This window comes from Camelina sativa, chromosome 6 (assembly GCF_030686135.1).
Source record: "Camelina sativa cultivar CO46 ecotype springtype chromosome 6, ASM3068613v1".
NCBI lineage: Eukaryota > Viridiplantae > Streptophyta > Magnoliopsida > Brassicales > Brassicaceae > Camelina > Camelina sativa.
The window spans coordinates 15,222,162-15,245,723 of record NC_141885.1 but is presented as its reverse complement, the minus strand read 5'-3'; the positions used below and the strand labels follow the sequence as shown (position 1 = coordinate 15,245,723).

Genomic DNA, 23,562 nt, shown 5'->3' with positions numbered 1-23,562 from the left:
TTCTTTTCAGTTTAATCAAAACTTATATTAGAATGATATAAAAACATTATATTTCAATGTAAATAGAACAAAACTTTATATCAATTCTTCTCGAAAGTCCAAACCATTTCAACTTTTCTATCTAAAATCATATAGGTGGCTATATCATCAACATGACTTCCATAGAGGTGCTATAGAATAAACTTAACAACATTAAATCTTTTGTAGAAGAAAAATTCTGAAAAAAAAAAACAACAATACAATAAGAGTTTGGTGTGCAATAACAAAATAAGTAATACATGGTTGTTTAGAAGAGCATTGACATAGAGAAAGATTTTACTTCTTCTAAGGTTTTATAAAGAGTGTTGAAGCTTTTCTACTACTCATCGAAGGTGCTCAAGAACCCACCAAGGAAACCAGCTCCATTGCATTCCCCACACAACACCTCCTTTTTACCTCTGCCCACAAGATAATTACCAAAAAAATATATTTAAGTAATGAGCTTTTTTTTTTGTGTGTGTGTGTGTGTGTTGTGGAGAAGGAAGAAGAAAGAAAGGAGATAAGATTTTGCAAACCTGCAAAGCCAACAGAGTGCACCAGCTTTAAACTGTCCATTGAAATGATCAATCAAATTCACACCACCTCCTTTGCATTGAGAACATGCCACACAACCTTTTGAAAACATTTACACAAAATCTTATTACTAACCAATTCAGAAGTATAAACAAACTAAGAGGATTATAAACCGGGTAAGAACTTACCATTGCCTTCACAATTTGAACAAACTATGCTGTTTGTTTTAGTGCCACTACTGTTTGTGGCCTATTTATCACCAAAAGATTAGATTTTTTAACCAACGACACAAACTTTGTTAAAGAGGAAACAGAGTTTGGGAAAAAAAAATATCTTAACCTTAATCTCAAAGCTTTGGGGTTTGGTGGAAGTCTGAAGCAGCTCACTCTTCTTCTGGACCAAGGACGAGGTGTTATCATTAGTTGAGAAGAAGTGAGTAGGCTTAGAGTTTTTGCTGGGAGATTGGAAGCAATAGGTAGGAGGAGACGTGAAGAAGCATAGTGAATTCGCCATTTTTTTCTCTTTTCTGATTCTTCTTACCCACTCGATAGCAGATAAGATGATGGCTCTCTCTCACTTCTGTTTACCAAATCCTTTTCTTTAACCATTCCAAAACCAGAACCACTTAACCGGTTTTCTTTAGACCAAAACCCAATTTCACATTTCATTTGTTTTTTTATATATATATATATAAGCTTTGTTCTTTTGTTGTTGTTGTTGTTGTTGTTGCTGTTGTTTCATTTGTTGTTTTAGTATTATCTTATGAGAAGAGTAAATGACAAAGGTTAGAGCTAATATACTTATTTCCTTTCTCAAACGACCCATAAAGGCCATAGCTTCCTTATCCTATGAACAAACCAACAAGAAATGGCCAAGGCCAAACCCACAAGGACATTAGACGATGTTAAAAAAAAATTACAAAAACCAGGGTCCTTTTGCACAAGTTGCCCTGTCTCTGTTTCCTGTGTTAACCCTCGTGTTGCTACTTCTTGTGTAGCCACCCAAGACTTCATTCATTGGTTTTCAGCCGCTCTCCAAGTAGTCGAGAAGACCATGAGTCAGCTGCACTAGCATACCTTGGACACGGCTTACTCACAACGTTTGAGGTATTATTATAAATTATATGCGTTTGTGTCTGCACATGCCCTGTCATGTCTGAAATATCTTGTGTCTGGTGATCAGGTTGGATGGGAAGGACAAGAACTGTTGCAGGAGGATGAAGAGTTGCAGCAGATTGTTGAAAACCAGGTCCTTGGAAAATGGGAAGTCCTGGAAACTGAGATGCAAGTTCAGGATGTGGTTGTTGTTGTTGTTGATAAAGATGATGGTGGTACGCGGGTGCATGAGAGGTGTTCAAGTCGGGTTTCAACTGATTCGCTTTTGCTTCTATCTCGCTCTGTAGTTTCGAGATCTCGGTCTCGAGCACTGAAGTTTCTTCCTTCAGCTCATTCTTCTCTGTGGTTACCTACACAATGACACCAGTTTCAATCAACAAGACAGATTGAGACAAACATCTAAACAAAGATTTCATATAGAAACACAAAGCAATGAGCATATAGACAGAAAGTGGCTTACATAGCTAGATTCAGAGAGGAGAGAAGCGTGCTCCTTTCTAAGAGACTCAATTTGACCAAAGACGTCCTTCAAGAATCTAGTAGCTTCACATAGTATGGAAGCTTTCCCACTGTTCTGTTGATTCAGTTCTGAGACAAGAGAAAATGTTACCAGTTAGAAATCACAAATCACATTCACTAACATTTATATTAAATTAAAAAGCCTAACACTCAAGCAATTGTTTGATTGAAAGATGTGAAATTTTTACCAAGGGTATCGGCTAATTCGATGAAAAGCTCATTCAAATGCTCACGCTTAAGCCTCTCACGAACAGCCTTGTTAATCCTTTTGGGTACTTGACCTTTTTTACACCTGTTTTGTATATACACACTAAACACAATCAATCACCACCATAAATCAAAATATAAAAAGGGTTCCATAAATCTAAATACGAGAATCCTTTTCTTGAAAGATGATTCACACACCTTTCATCAGCAGTAGGAGCATTTGCTTCATCAGACAATGTAGAAGGAGATTTCGATACCATCCTTAACCAATTGTAAGAGACGTAAGATTCTCTGTCAAGTCACCTGAAAATGAGAGATAAAAGATGATTAAAATGAATCTGAAAAATCCTTCATTCATCTTTTTATAATCAATCAATCAATCAACCCCTAATGTCACACAAACCCACCAACGAACATAGAAACATAAGAGCAACCAAAAAAAAAAAAAAAAAAAACTTTGGTGTGGTTTTTGATTCCTCAAAACTCAAGAAGTGCTTTTAGATTCTCAAAACTTTAAATCAACCATCATGTCAAATCAAAAACAGTGAAGAATTATCAAAATAAATATGACGGCCAATAAGTTCTCCTCACAGCTCAAATCGAACATACAAAAAGACTCAGAAAAAGAAGGAAAACAAAAAAAGTACCTTTCTATCTTTCTCCGGTGAAGAAGCTCGTCGGGAATTATTATTGTAGAGGATTTGAGAAGGAGTTAGAGAAGAAGAAGAAATAAGAAAAGCTTATTGACGACGAGAGAAGAATCTGAGAAATTGAACAAGGGAGGAGGGGGGCGTGTGGGGAAAGAAAGAGGCGCGTGGAGAGCACAGAAGAAGTGGTGCGTTTTAAGTGGACACGTGAGTCCGACATGTGCCTTTCTCTTTTGCTGTTTTGTCCTTATCTATTACGTTGCGTGCCACTAAGCAGCTCTTGTTGCATCGACACGTCATCGTATCTTCATTCTCAAGTGGAATGCGTTTTTTTCAGGTAAAGGTTATATACTACTATTATTGGGAAAAGGCAATTTTTTACAAATCCCCTTCTTCTTTTTTTTTTTTTTTTCAAAACAAACTTTATTCATTTCATTAATCAAATTTTCTAAGAATACAAAATGTGATTCCTAAAATAAAATTGATAAAAAAAGAATTTTTTGTATCGTTTTTATGATTTTTAATAACAAAACAGTATCTAGAATTCTAGATAACGAATCGTATTATAGTTTTTTATTAAATTAAAACTTGATACATGTGGACCGCAGTGGTACATGATTAGTTATTCTAAAATATATTTTTTTGTGATTGGGTTATAAATAGTATCTAGATTACACAATAAAAAAAATTAGGAGAAATGGTTGTGCACGCTTTAATTTTTTATTTTTTTTTATAAAACCAAACATTTTGGGTGTTTTTATTGACTTTTTTTTTATAAACGAAGGGGGGGCCGTGTGGTGAGGTCAACGTTGATGGATAATTAAAGGCATGGAAACGGTTCGTCGAGGGTTGGTGACGTCTGTCGTCCGGGGCTGCTGGCGTGTGCTTCCCACAAACTCTTGTAATGTGTACAACTGTACAGTATTGAACGTTCGTTCTGATTTAATAAACCGGACGGTTCAGATACAAAATCCACAACCCGGAGATCCGGGTTTATCCGGTTCGTTAGAACCAAGATTTTAGAACGGGTCGTGGGTTTACCGGGTCCGGGTTAGAAACCAATCTTTTGGCCCAACCCAAAAAAGAAAGCTTCACGGCGTTTGTTCTTCTACGCCGCCTTCACTCTTTGAATCAATAACATTTTCGGCTTCTCTCTTCTCCCAAGGTTTGTGTCCATCTCAAACGCACAGTGGAATCTAATTGTAGAAACTTTACCTAGATCACTCGAAAATCTAATTGATCGTTCTAACAGAGAAACTTTTATAATCCCGTTTCTTCACTTGAATAGGTCTCTCTGCCCGGTTTAGTTCTGGAAAAGGGTTAATTTTTCGGAATGGAAACGACTCAAAGAGATGAGCTTTCTAGCTTTTTAAATATTCTTCCACCTGTGGATTTCGGTTGTGTCTATGGTTCGACATTGCACCCAAATAACCAAGATAAGGTCTTTTTCTTATCCTGGAACGCTTTGTGATTAGCAATTCCTGATTCTGAATCAGTTTGCTAATTGGGTATTTGAAAAAAATGCGATCTTTTGCTGTTACAGTCTAAGATGGTGGACTATATTCTTGGAGTCTCTGATCCTATGAAATGGCACTCTGAGGTGAGTTGTATCTTTTGATTATAATTTGTTAGGTTTGGAGCTATTTATAAGCCCACAGATCCTAATTGGTATTTCTTTTTTTTAATTGTGTGACCAAGAATCTAAAAATGAATTCAGATCATTATGCTTCATGGATGGTTCACCTTGGTGGAGCTAGGCTGGTATATTTCTCTTTGATGTTACTTACTCTTGCATTGCTTAGACGGCTTTATCAAACACTGAACACACTGTTTTTTTCTTCTTAATGTCTAGATTACAAACGTTGCTGATAAAATAGGAGTTGGAGTTCACTTCAATCCATTTGTCAATTGGAACGACAGGGTAAGAACTTCCTTCAAACTCTAGTGTTGTTTAAAACATAATGAACAACCTAGTTTCCTTAATCGAAGCTTGTATTTGTATGTAAGCTTAAGCCATTTTTTTCTCGCATGATTTATTTCTTTGTGAAGCTCTTTGCAGAAACTCAAGTATGGGGTTGTTCGGATGCACGACCTAGTACAGGACATACTGGACTGGAATAGGTTCTACTTAAGTGGCCGTTTACAAAAACCGGTATGTCCGTTGCTTGTTGTTCTTACTAATAACTGTAAATCATGAGATGTTAGAAGGGAAGTGTCTTTGGTTGCAGGTTCATTTGCTTGTTGATAATCTGGACATAGAAGATGTGAATTCTGTTAATAAGAGAGCTGCAATATCTGCTGCTCTTCTTCTCTTGCCACCAAAATTCACCGAGGTTTGTTTTCTGTTCAGTGCTCAGGAATTTTGAAGTTTCCTTAGACTCACTGTACACTATAACTCACTGAACTCATACACAGGAAGATCTCTACGCCAAAATATGCAGCCTTTCCTACATGGGAGACTTGCGTATGTTTTTTGCAGAAGACACTAAGAAGGTGAGTTCTTTGATTACATCAGATTGGTATAATTGTTTTCAGGTGGCTAGATATCTGATACATTAGTTCAATCCCTTGCCTTCTAGGTGAACAAGATTGTGAAGGGACAATTTAATCTTTTCCAGTCAATGTATAAGCCTTTTCTTGAGGAGTGTGAGACCAAAAACGTATTGAGATCCTCATCGGCTGAAGCTAGTCACACTAAATTAGTTCAGGTGTACTGTGTTTATAGCGCTCCATCACCATGGATATAACTCAAATCTTGAGATTGCTCTTATACTGATCCTTCTCAACTTGTGAGCAGGATTCTAGCCTTTCAGCAACACGTTCGCTAGTCTCTTCTCTCCCTGCATCAGTGAGAAGTCAAATGGGGAAGTCGCTCGAGGTGAAGAAAATAGTGAGTGAAACAGGTATCACCTCCGATCTTCTCTCTAGTCATATATATCCTATACAAGGAAATGGAGAAATGATACGTGATACGTATAGGTAGAGTTACGGGAGAAGTTTGTATAGGTTCAAGAGAAGAAGCTGCGAAATGTATGGAGAAAGTAATGAGGCGACGGGTAATGGTTTCAAGCGCAAGACAAGCTGTGTCTGGTTTCTTGGCTGCTGGAGCTATTAATGCAACCATGTATCTTTCCCAAAAGATGCGTAAAGCTTGGAACTCTCGGGCGTGACTTTGCAAAAACTCCCCACGAAGGTCTAGGTGAACAAGTTGATGTTTCTTTTTTTTTTTTTTTTTTGGTTCTAAAAGTAACAAATCCCAAGGAGTTTCGTCTTCCAATGTCATAGATGACAGTAGAAAAACAATAGCAACAAGGCCCACCTATATAGGGTACATGTTAGTACATTTGGGCTTAGGTCAATGAGAGCCTATTGTATTTCTCACCAACAGTCTCTTGTGATACCTAATAATAATCATTACTATTGATAAACACTCACTATCATAGCCGAACCCATGGTAGTCTACTACTAGTCTAGTAGTTAAGTATGTTTGCACTTTAGGAAGCCTCAAGATTCTTCAAGTAGCCTCAAGATTCTTCAAGTAGCCTCAAGATTCTTCAAGTCTCAGATTCATGAACACCATGTAAAATTACTCACGTTTACAGACATACGATAGAATCATAAAAAAAAAAGTACTCATTATACTCAAACCATTTATATATTAATTTAAAAATATGCATTATTTAAAAATAAAAAGAACAACACGCATGTATGGTTTCATTTGACCCCGTGACTAGTTGAAGGTTGACACTTACAAACGTACATTGCTACTACATACTTTATTGTAACTTTTTTTTGCTATGGGTCGGGGACCAATTTTTACGTTTCCGTACGACGATGGCTTCCAAATTTAAACCCCATGTGATCTAAAACTTACCCCAAACTGTAACTATTAAATATTGTTTGAATCTCTCTGACTGTCCTACAAAATATCAGTTGACTAGTTTGCGTACGTTTGTCCGAATTTTAATGGCATATATTTCTCTAGCAGACTAATCCGTAGAAATAACTACTACGTCAACCATAAATTTATTAAAAAATAGAAATCATTAGATATCGAAGTTAGCTATATCATCATAAATACAAAAAAAAAAAATTGTGTCATCCATTAATTAATTTATTACGAATTAAAAACATTAGATCGGAGTTAGTTAACATTTCATAATGACAACGTGAGAATTTATAAACATAGGCAAAAAAAATAGTGTTCAAAATTTTCATTTTGTAATTAAACCACGTCAACCTCCAAGTCGATTGATGTTTCACATCTCCCTTAGAAAGGTGTGCGAGTGCAAAAAATATGAAAATAACGTCGTCTTTTATTTATTTATGGTCTGATTAGTCGTAGTAGTTTTAGTAAATTGGTGTATTTTGCCATTTTTATTACAGTGCGAGTGCTGTGAAAAGTTTTTTTTTTTTGTTTTTTAAAGAGAGAATTTTTGTGTCAGTGAGGAAAAAAAAAGTGAACGTTGGGTAGGGAGATGATCAGATGGTGAACGTAAGGACTAAGGTCCACACGACAATCACTGCACCTGATAACGTTTTAGGTCCCACGACTCTTACAATGCTACAGTCCTTATGTCACCACCACAATCAATCTCCCTCTCTCTCTCTCTCTCTCTCTCTCTCTACTTATTGAATTTGTGTATTTATAAATATTATTATTTATTATACATTCATTGATAATAGTATATAGTCTGCAATAACAATTAATTCACATTTATTTTTATTTGTTTTCAGTCTCTAACATTTTCGTAAAACTTATCATAACGTAGATTTTTTGTTACATAAAAATTATTATTTCAACATTAGACTCTGAATAGTGATGGAACTGCACGATTCAGTTAATTCAACCATCATAGTTTAGGACTCGTCTTTCAAAACTAGATCACTCTCTAATTCAATTAGTCTTTTTTATTTGAACATCAGTCATCATATACAAAAATCATGAGTGATTATTGTTTAGTGGGGACAAATGACAAAGAAGCAAAAGATAAAATGAATCATATACTAAAAAAAGCATTTAAATATATTTTCATAGCATATAAGATCAAACGAGATATTTCTCTTTTTATATGTTTGTTGTATCGTTTTCGTTCGACCATGTAAAACAAACGAGACACTTTGCTGTTTTCTATTAGCTTTGAAACAACTAACTTCAAGGGCCAAGTAGTGAGAACGAGATTGGTAGGCCAAGAGATAGGCCCATCTCATTCCCCCTAGACAAAAATAATTTCTCAATTTTGACATTTGTAGTAAGCATAATGTTTTTACCAAAATAACAATAAGATGGATGTATAAATGTTTCAATTCATGGAGAGTAGAACCAAAATGTATTTGGAGAATAGTCTAAATTTTCTTTATGCGTAACTAAAATTTCCTAATGGATTAAGAAAAGTAAGATGATTGAGAATCGAGACAGACAGTGACACTAACAGAGAAAAAAAAACATTTAAAAATAATAATAAAAAAAAAGTGTCATATTCTCCTCAAAATCCAAAAAACCTGACATAAAAAATCTCGTGTACTATTTAATCACTCACCCACAAGAAAAATCAAATTTAAATCAAAGTAGAAAAAAATCAAAATTAAAATTAAAAAATCTCACGTGTTTTGTTTTTTTTTTTACTTAACAAAAACAAAAAAATTACTACAAGAAATGTAAATAAAATTAACGGCGAGAACAAAAGTATTACACAGCCGCCTAACGCCTTTAGCCGCCACCGCCGCCGGCAGAGTAATCCACGGTTTAATCTTGTGAATCCTCTTCATCACCACCTCCAAGTGATCCACTAGCCTGAGATTCGCCGGAAACTTGTCGTCCGTACTGATTTAAACCGGAGAGAATATTATGATGATGATGTTGTTGCTGCTGTTGTTGATGATGATGATGATGTCTCTGTGTACTATGATGATCACCACCACCACCGTCACTTCTTCCTCCTCCTTCATTATTGTTATTATTATTATTATTATTATCTTCATTGATCTCATGATTACTAGTTGTTGCTAGCTGTTGTTGTTGTTGTTGTTGTCCAGTAAGAAATGCCATTGGCGCTGCGAAATTCATAAAATGTAAACCGCTAGAAACCGCACCGCCCGAAACGCCTGAAACGCCACTTCTGTATAACGCAGCTGCCGCTGTGTTAATTGAAGGAAACGTCCAAACAGGCTCGCCGCCACCGTTTCCACCGCCACCACCAATGGAAGCTGTCATAAGACCTCCTGTTTGGTTGTTGTTACCACCACCCGCGGCGGCCGCAGCGGCCGCAACCATCCAGAAATTTCCTGGTATTTGCTGCGCGGCGGCGGCTGCTGCGGTGGCGGTAGATCCACTGTTGCTAGATTGAAGAGTATAGCTTCCGATTTGATCGTGTTGGTGTTGCTGCTGTAGTTGCAAATCCGACGTCGTTTGGAGTCTTCTTTTCTTCTCTGAACTTAACTCATCTGAATCTTGATCTCCTTCTTGTTTTGTCTGATTATGGAAGTTCAAAAACGACGTCGTTGGTGTGAAGTTATCTATACCAGGAAACAAAGAAGACGTCGTCGCACGTCCCTGGAGATGAGGATGATGAAGAAACCCACCACCACCACCTCTTTGTTGCTGTTGTTGTTGAAGCATCGCCGGAGAAAAGATGTTATTAGGGCTAAAAGTGGAAGCGGCGGAGCGGAAATGAGAAGGGAGAGACATGGAAGAGCCTGAAGAACGGAGGGAGATGTTTAAAGAAGTGAAATTCGCCGGGATAGTTCCGGTTCCGGTGGCGGCGATAACTGATGGCTCGGCTTGTTGAAGTAGCCACTCTATTGTCTCACCATCGGACTTATGACCGAGCTCTCTCGTCAGCTGAAACACTCGAGCTGCACATAACGCTGGCATCCTTATCCTCCTCCCTCTTCCGTCTACTTTTGTGTGTCGGTCTTTAGTCGACGCTCGTTTCAACGGCGGTTTTTTAGCTGCTGACACCACCGCCGTAGAGTCCTCTTGCGTTTGTGATAACTCTTTCTGCGTTGTTGTTGTCTGCGATTGCGGCTTTTGCTGCAATTGCGGTTGAGGTTGCGATTGAGATAACTGTTGGTGTTGATGAAGAGAGAAGAGAGAAGATGAAGAGGAAGGTGAAGGTTGTTGTTGATGGTTGTCGTCGGGGTCACGTTTTCCGAGGAGTTGGAAAGGGAAAGTAGGGCGGTGGTGATGATGGAGGTGACGGTGGTGATCGTCTCCTCCTCCTCCAACGTTGTCTCCACCGTCCATTATGACATTTAAGATACTAGATGTTGGCTTTTGCATATATAAGTGAGGAGCTATAACTATTTTTATATATATTTATAAAAAAATTAGGGTTTTGGTTTTTATTTATATGTGGATTTATTTTTTTTGGACAAGAGAGGGGAACCAAAAAAAAAAAAAATCAAAAGTGTAGATGGATGTTTGAAGGAATTGAGTGAGAAGGAGAGGATAAGAGTGAGAGAAAAATAGAGGAAGAAGAAAAGCTTAAAGAAACAAAGATCATGAGTGAGAATTATATGGGTGAGGAGCTTTACAAACCATATAAAATTAAATAACTTAAAGAAAAAATCTCATTGCGTCTTTTTTTATTATATATTTTTCAAACAAAACAACTGTTCATTTGCTTCTTTATATATATGTATATGTATATAAATATGGTTGATTTCTCAAACCATAATGAAAATAACTAAAAATCACACTAAGAGAAAATGTCAACAATGGGAGTATCATTTAATAGTTGAAGAAAATAAAATAATATCACAAATCGATTGATGCAATTAGCAAACAGAATAAACTTGAAATTTTCAACGTTATTTACAGCTATTTGCTATCAAAATCAATCCGTTAAAGAGTTACTTAATCCGTCTTAAGATTTTGACACCATGAATTATTTTCTTGTGCTTCATAATCTGTCCTCAAGTTTTTATAAGCAGCATTAACAGATAGTAGGGTTGTAATGGAACATAAATATGTCACTGTATCCAGAGATTTATGTATTTTTATGCGATCATCGTTATATATAGACATTAATAAGATTTATTTTCTTCTTTTTCTTTCGATGTATAATCATTAAAAATTTGGAAAAGCCCCACCGTGAAAAAGGGCTACAATATTTCACCGTACAGCAAAACTACCTTTTTCACGACTAGTTAAAAATGGACAAATCTGAACGTTGCGTTAATAAATGAGATGAAAAAAAAATATGTAACAAATGTCATCTTTAACCACATTATAGTAAATGTAAGAAAAATATATATATTGAATTTGAAGGGTGATATGATATGGTTGGAGAGAGTCGTTGTGGATGCAGAGTCCACGTGAGGTGTCCTCTTTTATCATTCATTCCATAAAGACAATGGAGAGGTCGACGAGAGTGTGATGGGGCCAACACTCCTCTTCTCTCATTTGGTCAAAAATTTAGAAATATATTTCAAAACTTTTGGTCCCACTTCATTCGCGTAATCATTCTTCTCCTGCTACTTTTGCCGGATTTAACATTATCATTATTATTCATTTGTTTTAGTTATTAGTATAATTTAAACCTAAAAAAAAAAGTTATTCTATTTGGTTTAATCAGATATCAAATCTGACTAACGATGAGTTTCCATCTAATTGTGATTTTGTATCTCACTTTTATGTTCCAAGTGAGTGGTACAAATCTTCCACGAAGAACATCCGAGATCGATGAAAACATTTATTTTAACAACAATTAAAATTATAAAAAAAAAAGACGTAATGAATCTAAAGTATGGTAGAGTAAATGTTGGATGATGATAGCTTTGGGATTCCCTCTCTTATTTTATTTGTAATTTATATAAAAACTTCGATGAATATGCATGATTATATATGATGATGGTACTTTGCTTTCGTCGAATGGGGTCTTAATTAATTTTATAAATAGGGTTGAATTAACAAAAATTCCGGGGACTAGCTAGGGCTCTCAACCTTGAATAATTACTTCCTTTAGTTTATTACTACTTAACTAAATTACTAATCAATTGGTTTTGTACTATTAATTAATTATTGTAGATTGAAGTCTACTCCCACCTAGGACGGAATCAAATGGATTGTTCATATTCATAAATCATAAATGTAAAATGACAGAAACACAAGTGGCGGGTCTAAATTATAAATATTACTTACCATGTGTCCTGTAAATTATATTATTCCTACTTGTAAGAAATTACGCCCCAATAATCCAATACGTACTTACATTGTAATGAATAAAATACTGTTTGGAAGGTTGTATCTAACATTACAAGTGTTCTTTTTACAGGTAGGTTTACTATACTTTTGAAACTTGATGTCAAATAGGGTGGTACCGGACCTACCCTGTCCTTAGACAATTTTTTTTTTCTGTAATGAAAATTATATATTATTACAAACTTATATGGATATACAAAAGGGTCAGATGTATAATCAATTTTTAGAAACATAACCGGAAACAACTCCGGAGACAAGACCCAAAGAAAAAGAAACTAGCTAGCTAGAGATGCAACACACACTCAATTAACGCAAAGGTCTAAAAACACACTCAAAATTAACGCAAAGGTCTAAAAACACACTCAAAATTAACGCAAAGGTCTAAAAACCAAAATGGATCAAAACACATTGCTGAAACAGAAAAGCAAAGACAAATTTGAAACAAAAGCCAAGTACTACACCACCAACAAGACGAAAAAACAGCCCTAGAGATCTTAAGTAGACGAAAACCCAAAGAGGGTGTTAGAATGGTGATTAGATACTACCTCTACCTCTCAAATTAAATATTTATTAGCTTCTTCAATTGGTCTTTAGATGGATATATACCGACATATATACAGACGAGTTATGTTAGAATGGATAGTGTTTTTTTTTACCTTTTTGATATAGATTTGAGAATATATAGATAAAAATATATAGCTATATATTGAACTATTTACGATTGAACGTTTTAATTTAAAATCTGTTATGGTTACGTTTTTGTTTTAATTTTTTTATTTGATAGACAATAAAACAATATACAGGCAAGAAATATACATTTGAGGATTTGGATTTGAAATAAATATGTTTCAATTTTGTGAAACAATTTACTTTAATACAAAGAAATTGATTGGTCTCTTTGATGTAACATATCTTAGCTTATTGTACAAAACAGGCTGGGCATGTTTCATTAACTAAATGAATGATATGAGAGGTGGGTCATCTTCTAAGTTCCTAACATCTATCTCATGTGTTTTAGCTTTTTTCTTGTCGCAAGCTTATTCAGTTTTTTATAGACATATTAATTTGTCACGTAAATCTAAACTAAAAATATACTAATATTTTTCATTCTGATAATTGCATGGAAATAAACAATTTTTTCTTGTTTAAATCTAGGTAACATTTATAATAATCATCTAACTTGTTTCAATAATAGACTTCTTTATAGAAAGTCATTATAATAGCATGACGAAAAAAAAGCCATTAGATATGAATAGATCTTTATATTTTATGACAAAAACGATCATATCCTTTATTTTTCTATATCTTTAGAAAATAATACTAATAGATAAGGTAAGTATATTACATGCATTGCATATATGAACGTCGTAAGGACTCATTTTGATTAATGTTTCTAAATCGAAATCGAGATAGCACTTAACGACTGAAAAAAGGCTTCGCAAAAAAAATAAAAACCATCAAAGTTGCCAATAATTATAATTTTACTCTCCATCTCCTGGAAAATGCAGATCAATTATACGAAGACATACATATAACACATTATATAATTTTTATAATTTTTATGTTCTCTTAAATGTTTCTATGGTCAGATATAATAGATTTTTAATATTTTTTTTCTATAAATATAGTCTAAAGTACTTTCCAAAGTTACAATTTTTCTTTATTTATTTTTAAAATAGCTCAAAATTATAGAACAATAAGGAATTCTAAATTATCATGAGGAAATACACTATCAAAAATATTAATATCAAAAATGATTCTAAAATGATCTACAGATTTTATGATATTCACTTTCGAAAGTTTGCTGCGCCAATTTTTTTGTAGCTATTAGCTAGTTGTATTTTTGGTAATTAGATCCTTCCATCTTTACCCCATTACCCAGGTTTGAATATAGTTCATGCGGTCATGTCCCCATGATTTACTTCCTTCAAATATACCCCACGGTTTTCATTTAGTCGGGTCTTCTTGTTTTTATTTGCTCTCCATCTAACAGAAAACTAGCGATGTTATAAACTTATAGTTCATGTTCCTTAATTTTTTTGTCAAGCAATTTAATAACTTCACCTATTTTTGCTCCAGTTTCTTCGTTTCGTTTGTCACCTTAATTAGCTTTTGTTTTACCATATTTTTTTAAGTAACCAAGCAGTGTTTTTTTTTTGTTAATTAAACCAAACAGTTGTTAACGTCGAAAATAGCGAATCAGTACGTATCTCGCATGTCTAAATGATAGTTACATTTACATTTTACTATTCTTGAAAAACCTTTTCTTTAATACATTATAGATTATTCTTGACATATATTTTGTAGGAAAAATAGTGTGCTGCTATTGACTTACAACATTATCAATAATTATTTTATTTAAAAGAAAAAAGAGATCGATATTAAAAAAATGAGCTTTACAAATATCAAGTTAAAAATAAATTAAGATAGCTATTTCAAAAAATGAGCTTTAGAAATATCACATACAATAAGAATATTTTTTTTTTATAAAAAAAACTGACCTACAAATTGATCTATAACCAAGTACTACATGTTGGCCAATGTATAGGCACTTTTTTAAAACGTCAGAAACTTTGTAATGATCGGAAAAAAAAAATTATTTAGGGCGGAAGAAATTAATCAGTAAAGATAGCTTAGAATTTTTAAATTAAGAAGTGAAGGATTTAGAAAAAGTTTGGTTAAAAAAAGCTTAAAGTGTGATATTGCAGGTTGTAACCAGCAAGCTTTTACAGATAAAATACAACTTTCTCCAATTTTTTGGACCCTCTTGTCTCTCTAACCTTGTGATTTTGTTTGCCCCTATGCTTAAAATGCACCAAAAGAAGTAGTAGACAAATGAACGTATAACTCACCAGCTCATGTATATATATGTACTACCTGTATAGTAATTTACATAATTAGAGTATGTTAGTAATTTACATAAAAATTATAAAGTTAAGGGTAATGATAAGGCAAATAATAAAGAATAACATATCGTTTTGTTTTTATATCCGAACTTTGTTGCTATTGAAAATGTAAAATCTTAGTCAGGGTATTCGAATCACATTTTGTTACCCAAAAGCATATTCGAATACAGTGAAATATCGAATAGGACATTATGGGATGTTTAAGAAAAAAATCTATAAGTGTGAGATCAATTAGCCTATCGGATCGAGTTAACAAAATGTCAAAACATATAGGCAAAAAAAGTCTACAAGATTTCATAATCATAATCTGTTAATGCAACAGTGATTAGTCACTTAATTAAGCAGTAACCATTTTGAGGGAGTTTGGTTGAAAAGGTGGAACGCAGTCGCAACATGCATATATACAACGATTGGTACAGCTGGTGGTTTGGTTTGTATTGATACAAAGTGTTGCGTTTGAAGAGACCACATGGCGTTTGCGGTATCGTTTGCACATAAATGTGGCTATTGAAATAGACATCTTACCATCTAACAATTTTGCCAGATGCTCTGTTGGCATCTTTTGTCCAAATAAGACTTACACCTTTAACATCTCTTCCTTATCTGTTTTTTTATTTTCCTTTCATCTTTTAATTTTCAGCATCAGATTATCTGTATATAATTCATTACTGAGAGCTGTATTGCGTTTTTATAAGAGTTTCAAGATGAAATGAACATAATGAAGTTAAACTTTAAAGCAAAACAAAAAAAACAATGTAGTTAAACTACAATATTGCATGGCAAAACTATACTGTGAACGGTATAGATCAAACTATATTTAGAGCGGACACCAATTTATCGCATACCAAGTTTATATATGTAAAAAAAAAATCCGTTTACACCACTACGAACAACAAATTATGAATGATTCGACAAACGGATTCGTCCGCTTAACCCGCTACAACCATTCGAAACCTAAAACTTGATATCTTATGGTTTCACAAAAGAAAACAAAGCCTTATATACATGTATATGGGGGTAGTGTGTATAAATGAGCTAGTTTTTCAGATTTTCTGGTAGGGGGCAGATGGAATCTTTTCCATTATAAGAAGTCATGGGTGGGTGACGTCATAAATGTTATTTTTACACATAAATTAGAAAGAAAAATGGGATTTTAGGGGGAAAAAAAGGTGTGGATAACAAAGGGACTTGTGTCGCATCATATCAATGTGCTTTTCTATCTATCTTACAACTATTCATTACTTATTAAGGGGGGAAGATTATTTAATGTCTTAATCATAGTTATCATATTAATACATTAGCGATATTATTATTTTATCTTACCGGCAGTTGGTGGATTCAATCAAACACAGCTCCATTTTACAAAGTTTTACTTTTTCGTATTATTTTGTTTTTGTTATAATTTAAACTTTTTGGTAATTTATAAAAGAAAATCTAATCACGGTGATATAAAGATTGCATATGGACTATAAGTCTATAATACACATTATACTTCTCTATATAGCCACAAAAATACTTTTTTTTTCATGTAGTCCAAATTTTTTTTTTTAGCTAGATTTTAAAGTAAGAAACAAACTTTCATTATATATATATATAACTTTCATTATCTTATACATGTATATATTTTCATTATATTCGCACATATACTATTCTATTCCCCAATGACGACGAATTCAAATGAGAAAAAATAAAATTTAAAAATACATAGTGCTCCAAGAAAAGGATTTTGATAGCTGGGAACACGTAACACGTGGAGACGAATAATCTTATCTTAATAAAACCGAGAGAATTTAACATTACCCAATTACATCGCGCCACGTATGCACATGAGAAACCCAAACTTCGCAACACGTGATTCCTTTACCGACGGCGCGTATCACACACAACAATCTTTTTTGTATCCGACGTGGATGGAGAAAAAACTGTTTGACCTTTTTTGAACCGAACATAAGTCTCCGGTTCGGTTCACCGGGTGAAAGTTATTTATCAAATACAAGAAAAAGTAATTTTTTTTGGTTACTGAAAATTAAAAATTCTCAGTCGTAATCTAAGGAACATTCACCACCATCTTCTACATGAAGCCCATCGTTTCCTGATGGCCATGATGATTTAGCGTCCGATTTCGGATCGGCTTGTAAGTACTTGAGTTCACTTCTGTCATGTTGTACCCTTCCTGTAATCTCTAGACACAACCCGTTTCGGTTTTTCTTGTTGTCTCTCTTCGAAGCGCTGCTGCTGTTTGGCTTCTTCTCGGTTGGTCCCGGGTCTAAGAAGATTGGAATGAGTTTTGCGGTCGGGTTCGGTTTTATTCTGTTCACGTTTTTAGTCTCGGGTGGTCCCAGTATCCTGTTCCCTGATTCTAGTTCTGAGATATCATCTTCATTTAACAGAACCTGTATCGTGTCAAATTCATGAATCATCAGTACTTCGAGTGAATAAGAAACTTCGAAATGAATCTAGCAAATCAAACATGCCCTATTGCAGACAAAATGTAGGTAACATTGCCAAGAGACTTAGACAAAGGAAGATCTAGTTGTTAGGCTTTCTATGACTTATCTTTATGTTTCGAACATGTTGTGAACAGGTGGCTTTTGAGAGTTACCTTACGGCCGAGTAGATCAAAGGTCATAACCACTTTGCTCTTTTTGACTCGTTCAGCTTCTTCAATCTCCTCCCGTTTCTTCCTTACTAGCTCTTTTTCCTGAAAACAGAATCCAAAATATTAACTCAATGGCGAAACAAACACCAAGTTTTGTTTTACCAATGGAGACTATATATACCTCAGCAGAGAGCCAACTACTACTCTCACTTTCATAGTAATCGCTCTGATCATCAATAACCGTTGTACGTGCGGCAGAATTTCTATCATACTCTACAAGCCTTTTGGCATATGCTTCAGCTGCCACATCAGCATCAGAGACTGGTGTATACCCTTCCTCTAGCCCAGCATATGAACTTCCTTCTTTCAACACAAGTGCTCCACAGAAACTGCAAGGCCCTTCTCCTTCTTGTTCACAAACAATTTTCCCACACGACAAGCAGTTGCTCACTAATTTGTGTCTACGAGCTTGGCATGCACAAGGTTTCCCTTGCTGAAACACTATTGATCCTTTAGCTGCCTCTGCTAGCGAAATCACTTTTCCGCCTTTTTTCTTCTTAGGATTGACTTGTTGCTGGGGAGGAGCTGTTACCTTCCCATTTCCAGCTTGCTGACTAGAAGAAGATGTTTTCTCTTTCGGTGTTTTAAATGGTTTCTTGATTCCACTAGAAGCACCGTTATCCACTTTAGGCTTAACATACATCTGCAGCTCTGGACCTGAACTACTACTACCTGCAACATGGCTGGTTGGATCTTTGTATCCTCTTCTCTGTAGATATTCTGCAATGATGCTTTTGCCTTCTTTTCCGATAATATTCTAGATAAAACCATCAATAAAAAATCAATCAGTCCTACTTACTCTGGGACTAGATGAACAAATATTCTAGATAAAAGCATCAATAAAATCAATCAGAAGTTTCAAGTTACTCCATTTGAAAGTAAAAGTTTCTAGTGATAAGATCATCTAATCTTTAGTGCCTACAGTAACAAGAACAGTCTTAATAAGAACTAACTTGGTGACATTGACTCTGAAGAGATCTTCAGAGCAACTCTCTTCTATACACATATATAAAAAGTTCTGAGATAACCAGACGAATAGTTGATTCCATGATCAAGAGTCATAATAACCGTTGGAACTCAATCACAAGAAACGCCTTAAGTCCATCAATCAAACAATGGAGTCAATTATAAGCAACTCATATATAGTGTGGGAAAAAGAATCCCCTAAAATGTGATGCTATACAATTCAAGAACAATAATTGTTCTCTGATTCGTACTAACTAAATTAAACAACCTATACATCAAAAAATGAGCTCTTCAACAGTTTCAGAGAGGTTAAATCTATAAAACACTACCCTCCTTATTCACTGCTACAAAACCACTGATTCAAAATTAGATGAAAAAATAAGCTAAATCATCGAATTAAAGAAAGACAAGCATCAGGAGAGCAAAGAGGGAAAGATTTACGTCGAGATACTCCTTGGCATCGACAGGCTGAGCGAGATCGCAATAGGAGACTAAACCGGAGATTACATCCCGATCGAAATTCAAACCGGTTTCTGGTCTCCCGCAGAGATCAATTAACGCTTCCTCTAGCCACTGCCCAACCGCCGTTCCCATCATCTCCTCCGATTCTCTCTCCGTCGCCTTTAGCCTCTTCGAAACCCCGACAAGTAAGAATCGCTCCTCGCTCTCCAATCGAAAATACATTTTTTTCCTTAACAAGCTCGGCCCAATGATAACGGGCCTATCTGTGGTGCTATGTTTTTGAACTTCGAACTTACCCCAAATATTTTAAACCAGGTTTAATAAACACAACCAGAGAGCTTTGTAATTTAGAGGTTTGTAGTAGTAATTGTTGTGAATCAATTTGATAGTATGCATGTGTGAATTGTACACGACAAATAATAAATAATACATACTATACGATACGAATACGATGATATATAATCTTTTAAGCAACTTTTCTATAGTTTATTTTATGTAATTGATTTGATCCAAAAAGTTAATAAAGCAAGTTATAATACAAATTTGACGTACCAATGTACCATCATCTTTTATGAAGTGGGTGGGTAAAGAAATAAATAAGGAAACAATAAGTTATGTGTATGTATAAGCCATGGTCCAAGGTCCTCAATACGATTTGATTAGTGGAACATCTAGTGCCCCCACTTCGCATTGCCTGTATCCGACAATCCTCATTTAGAAAACCCCAACACATTTCTCGAAACTATTTTTTACCATATCAACTTTTAGATATCATATCATGATTAAACACAATGTGAAACAAATCCAAATGGTAATTGACTTTACAGATTATATACCTTTTAACAAACAAACAAAAAAAAGAAAATGAAATTAACTTTACAGATCTCGAACTCATGATAAAAGTAGTTAAACCGTCTTGGATCATGTCACGTTAAAGAACTATAACACGTACCAATACCATGGTCCTAAATAATAATATGAATGAATAAAATGACCAATAATTTGCAATTTCACAGCTAACATATGAGCATATTTTAATAAATGAATCGAAATATGCAAACTAGTAGTATCAACAACAACAACAATAACACAACCCATGTATTTGCAAAAATTCCAAATCTTGCTATTGAAAGATCGAGATCTTGTTGTAATCTTGTTTCTCCCGTCGACACGTTTGAACGATCAGAGGCGTAAGTATAGAATCGTCCAAGTGATCACATAACGACACGTCACAACTAAAAACGGGGACCATGTACGAGCTACACGATAAAATATTGCTTTTTGGAGTGGTTCCCACAAACATACCCAACAAAAGAAAGCAAAGTGTGGCTTGCTTGCTTTGATATTCGGTGCCAATGTGGCTTGTCCTAGATCGTCGCTTTCTATATCCGGACAGAGTTTAGGTGGTTGCATCGTGGCCGTACACGCCTCTATGCATCACACACCCAAGCATTTTGTGGTAATTGTTTATTTTGTTGTCATATGTTGGCAACAATTATCATACATAGTTCAAGAGCTACTATAATTGAGCTGATTGTCAATATTTTATAGTATGTCAGATGTGCCGAGTATACATTTTATTAGAATGTAAATACATATATGAAGGTGGTTCGCTTTTATAAGCATCTAGAGACCGAATATAATTTAATCATAATTAGTTATTAAACGTAATACATATAATCCATGGGAGTGCGCGTATGTAGTGTGTACACATTCGCATGAAAAGACATTTAAAATACAATAATACGTATATATATTATATAAATATATATATATATATAATGTGAAAACTAATAAAAACCACGAAAGAGAACTAAGCAAAAATACCAAAAGATTAATACAAGGAATTAGTATGAACTCGACGAAATAATTGAAGTCTGGTCTATTCGACCCATATAGTGACCCGAAAAACAATAGAATTTTGATGTGAGTGCTGTCTTTGTTTTGTGCCACAAAACTTGAAAATTCAACTCCATACGCATTTATATGAAGACGACAACAAAAAATAAGACTAATATATATTCCTGGAAAAAAAAAGAACAATAATATTTGATTGGTTAATCTATAGAAGTTACAAATCCAAATCATATACCGACAGTGATTAGACGCTAACGCAACAAATTAACTTTTTATTGTTGATATTTTTCCCACAGTTTTAGCAACATTCTAATTTTGGAGATAACTCGACCGATATGGTTTTTGGTGTCATGACCGTACTTCCTCAAAAAATATATTGTTTGGACTAAGATAAAAATCAACAATAACCAATCATTAGTAGCAAATTTAGTTGGTTAAAGAGTCTTTATTAGATCCAAAGGTCGAAAATTCAAGTTACCTACGCTTAGAAGAAAAGCATTTCCATGTTCACAAGGCTGCCTTGGTTAGGCAAAATAATTTCAAGGCATACCCATAACTTTATATATTGTAAGTACATGTCCATATATCTTTTAGTACCGAGACACAATTTACGTAATATTTTTCACTTTGGGTCAATTTGTTTGTGAGATCATTTCAAACTGAGAACTAACTAAAACTAAAAATTTAAACAAGAAAACTAGAAACTAGGCTAACTAACAAATTCACCCTTCTTAGATTAATCTACTCATGCTAGCAGTTCTCTCTATGCAAATATATTCAGTTAGTTCTTCTTCATCTCGCAATAACAGCAGGTTTTACTTTTTTTGTTCTAAGGCTTTATTGATAGACGTAAGTGAAAATTTAAATATAGCGCGTTGCCAACGGATTAAGTAAGGCAATAACTCTACTCGAAATTAAATGAATGAAGAATAGTTTAGACTTTAGACTATCGATAAAATGCCTAAGTCTTTTTTTAATTTTTATTACTGTAAGTTATATTCTTAACATGTAAAGTCAAAAGAAAAAAATTCATTAGCAAGTGACTAACTAGATTTCGGAAGAAAGTACTGTATTTGCTAAGTCTCCAATCACAATGTTTACTAGGTTTTACATATTTGTAATCCGGAATAAAAAAATATATAATTATAATTAACTATGTTAATAATTCGTCCATATAGCATGTATATAAATTATTAACTAGCTTAGGCATCTAATGAGATCAAATTTGAATATCCTAAATATCGTGCTTTTAATGATTTTGACTTAAAAAAACCTCAAAACAATAGAGAGATAGCAAGTTGGATTGGACAAATACTTATATCTAAAAGGTTCCTTAAAATTAGAAGATTATCTCAATTGATTTTGACAACATGGACTATTATATGATTGCTCGCGATCATGGGTTTAGAGATGAAACCGACCGGATACAAAGTTTCATTGTAACAAATATATACATAATAGTAGTATATGATATCGTTGAGGAAAAATAAATATACATATGATACCGTTTGTAGATTGAATGTATAAGATTTTGACCGCCAATTCACATAACCTTAATCAAGTATAGGCAACTATATTATCAGATTTTTTTTTGTGCATCATCGATATATAAGAATTTAACTTTTGATTTAAATTGTATACATTACATAAACTTGCAAATTCTTGTTGATACTACAGTACTACCATAAATTGCATGCTAAAACTATATATTTTCTATCATAATCAGTTTATTTTTTTTGTTATAAATTGTTTTGTTAGCATTTTGTTTTTGATTGATAGTTCCGACCAATAATATATATATATATCTATATATATATATATATATATATATATTACCAATTTTTGTCGCGACATCATCTCTAATATCGAAAATTGTCAAAACTCTACCCAAATTGCCGCAGAAGATTTTACCAAGGAACCTTAGGTTATGTTCCGTGACAATTACATCAGCTTGGATTACACAAAACCCTATGGTTAATTATATATACTTTTTATTTTTTTATCATTCTATCATGCACATCATTTAATGGTAAGTCCAATTTCTCTTACTCGATTATTATTTTACTGCAGCTTGTATTATTTCTGCACATTTTGACACGTGTCTCTCATTCCCATTTAACCGTTTGTGGGGGGTAAAATATTAAACCTAGGTTTAACCTACCAAATATTTTAATTAGATAGTGTATAAATTAAGATAGGAACCAAAAGCATGTCGAGATCCAAAAGACGACCAGAGTCGTTGACTTATACTCTAGAAACTGTAGGAAACATCGGAGAACTTTCAATTTTGATGGAGAGAAACAAACGAAACCCTAGCTAGGTAGGCCTTGAATGTGCACTACTTAATAATATTATATCAATACTACTAAACCAAGTCAAAATAATAATTTGTGATAGATGACAAAAACAAAACTGTTTGTAAAAATGGACCATCAAACTAAAATAGTATATAGAGATTGAAAAACTG

At 34.1% G+C, this 23,562-nt stretch overlaps 5 protein-coding genes across 9 annotated transcripts; 1 reads left to right on the top strand and 4 right to left on the bottom strand.

The window, feature by feature from the left end:
• Positions 1-199: 199 nt before the first annotated feature.
• On the bottom strand, positions 200-1,316 carry LOC104790970 (protein BUNDLE SHEATH DEFECTIVE 2, chloroplastic). Its single transcript, XM_010516770.2, has 4 exons — positions 892-1,316; positions 741-801; positions 555-651; positions 200-437 (listed from the first exon to the last, which is right to left on the bottom strand). The coding sequence occupies exons 1-4, from the start codon at positions 1,063-1,065 to the stop codon at positions 359-361; spliced, it is 411 nt and encodes a 136-aa protein (XP_010515072.1). The 5' UTR covers positions 1,066-1,316; the 3' UTR covers positions 200-358.
• A 21-nt stretch (positions 1,317-1,337) lies between these two features.
• LOC104790968 (transcription factor bHLH47) lies at positions 1,338-3,209 on the bottom strand. Of its 2 annotated transcripts, none has more exons than XM_010516767.3 (5): positions 3,041-3,209; positions 2,592-2,696; positions 2,375-2,478; positions 2,128-2,255; positions 1,338-2,017 (listed from the first exon to the last, which is right to left on the bottom strand). In XM_010516767.3, exons 2-5 carry the CDS (start codon positions 2,651-2,653, stop codon positions 1,562-1,564), a joined length of 750 nt encoding a protein of 249 aa, XP_010515069.1. In that variant the 5' UTR covers positions 2,654-2,696; positions 3,041-3,209; the 3' UTR covers positions 1,338-1,561. The 2 variants fall into 2 exon arrangements, with proteins under 2 accessions (XP_010515069.1, XP_019102276.1); XM_019246731.2 differs by having other exon boundaries at positions 2,375-2,496; positions 3,041-3,179.
• LOC104790969 (uncharacterized) lies at positions 2,983-6,468 on the top strand. 4 transcript variants are annotated; one of them, XM_019246728.2, is made up of 12 exons: positions 2,983-3,377; positions 3,825-4,205; positions 4,329-4,481; positions 4,584-4,640; positions 4,739-4,801; positions 4,893-4,961; positions 5,100-5,192; positions 5,269-5,373; positions 5,456-5,533; positions 5,620-5,748; positions 5,838-5,943; positions 6,020-6,468. In XM_019246728.2, exons 3-12 carry the CDS (start codon positions 4,374-4,376, stop codon positions 6,208-6,210), a joined length of 999 nt encoding a protein of 332 aa, XP_019102273.1. In that variant the 5' UTR covers positions 2,983-3,377; positions 3,825-4,205; positions 4,329-4,373; the 3' UTR covers positions 6,211-6,468. The 4 variants fall into 4 exon arrangements, 3 of the variants coding, with proteins under 3 accessions (XP_019102273.1, XP_019102274.1, XP_019102275.1); XR_015559069.1 differs by having other exon boundaries at positions 3,189-3,377; positions 5,460-5,533; XM_019246729.2 differs by having other exon boundaries at positions 3,252-3,377; positions 4,758-4,801.
• Positions 6,469-8,543: 2,075 nt separating this feature from the next.
• On the bottom strand, positions 8,544-10,604 carry LOC104790967 (transcription factor TCP14). The gene has a single exon (XM_010516766.3). The coding sequence runs from the start codon at positions 10,320-10,322 to the stop codon at positions 8,787-8,789; it is 1,536 nt and encodes a 511-aa protein (XP_010515068.1). The 5' UTR covers positions 10,323-10,604; the 3' UTR covers positions 8,544-8,786.
• Positions 10,605-17,060: 6,456 nt separating this feature from the next.
• On the bottom strand, positions 17,061-19,479 carry LOC104790966 (uncharacterized). The gene is made up of 4 exons (XM_010516765.3): positions 19,218-19,479; positions 17,932-18,567; positions 17,754-17,852; positions 17,061-17,544 (listed from the first exon to the last, which is right to left on the bottom strand). Exons 1-4 carry the CDS (start codon positions 19,458-19,460, stop codon positions 17,188-17,190), a joined length of 1,335 nt encoding a protein of 444 aa, XP_010515067.1. The 5' UTR covers positions 19,461-19,479; the 3' UTR covers positions 17,061-17,187.
• Between the last annotated feature and the right edge of the window lie 4,083 nt (positions 19,480-23,562).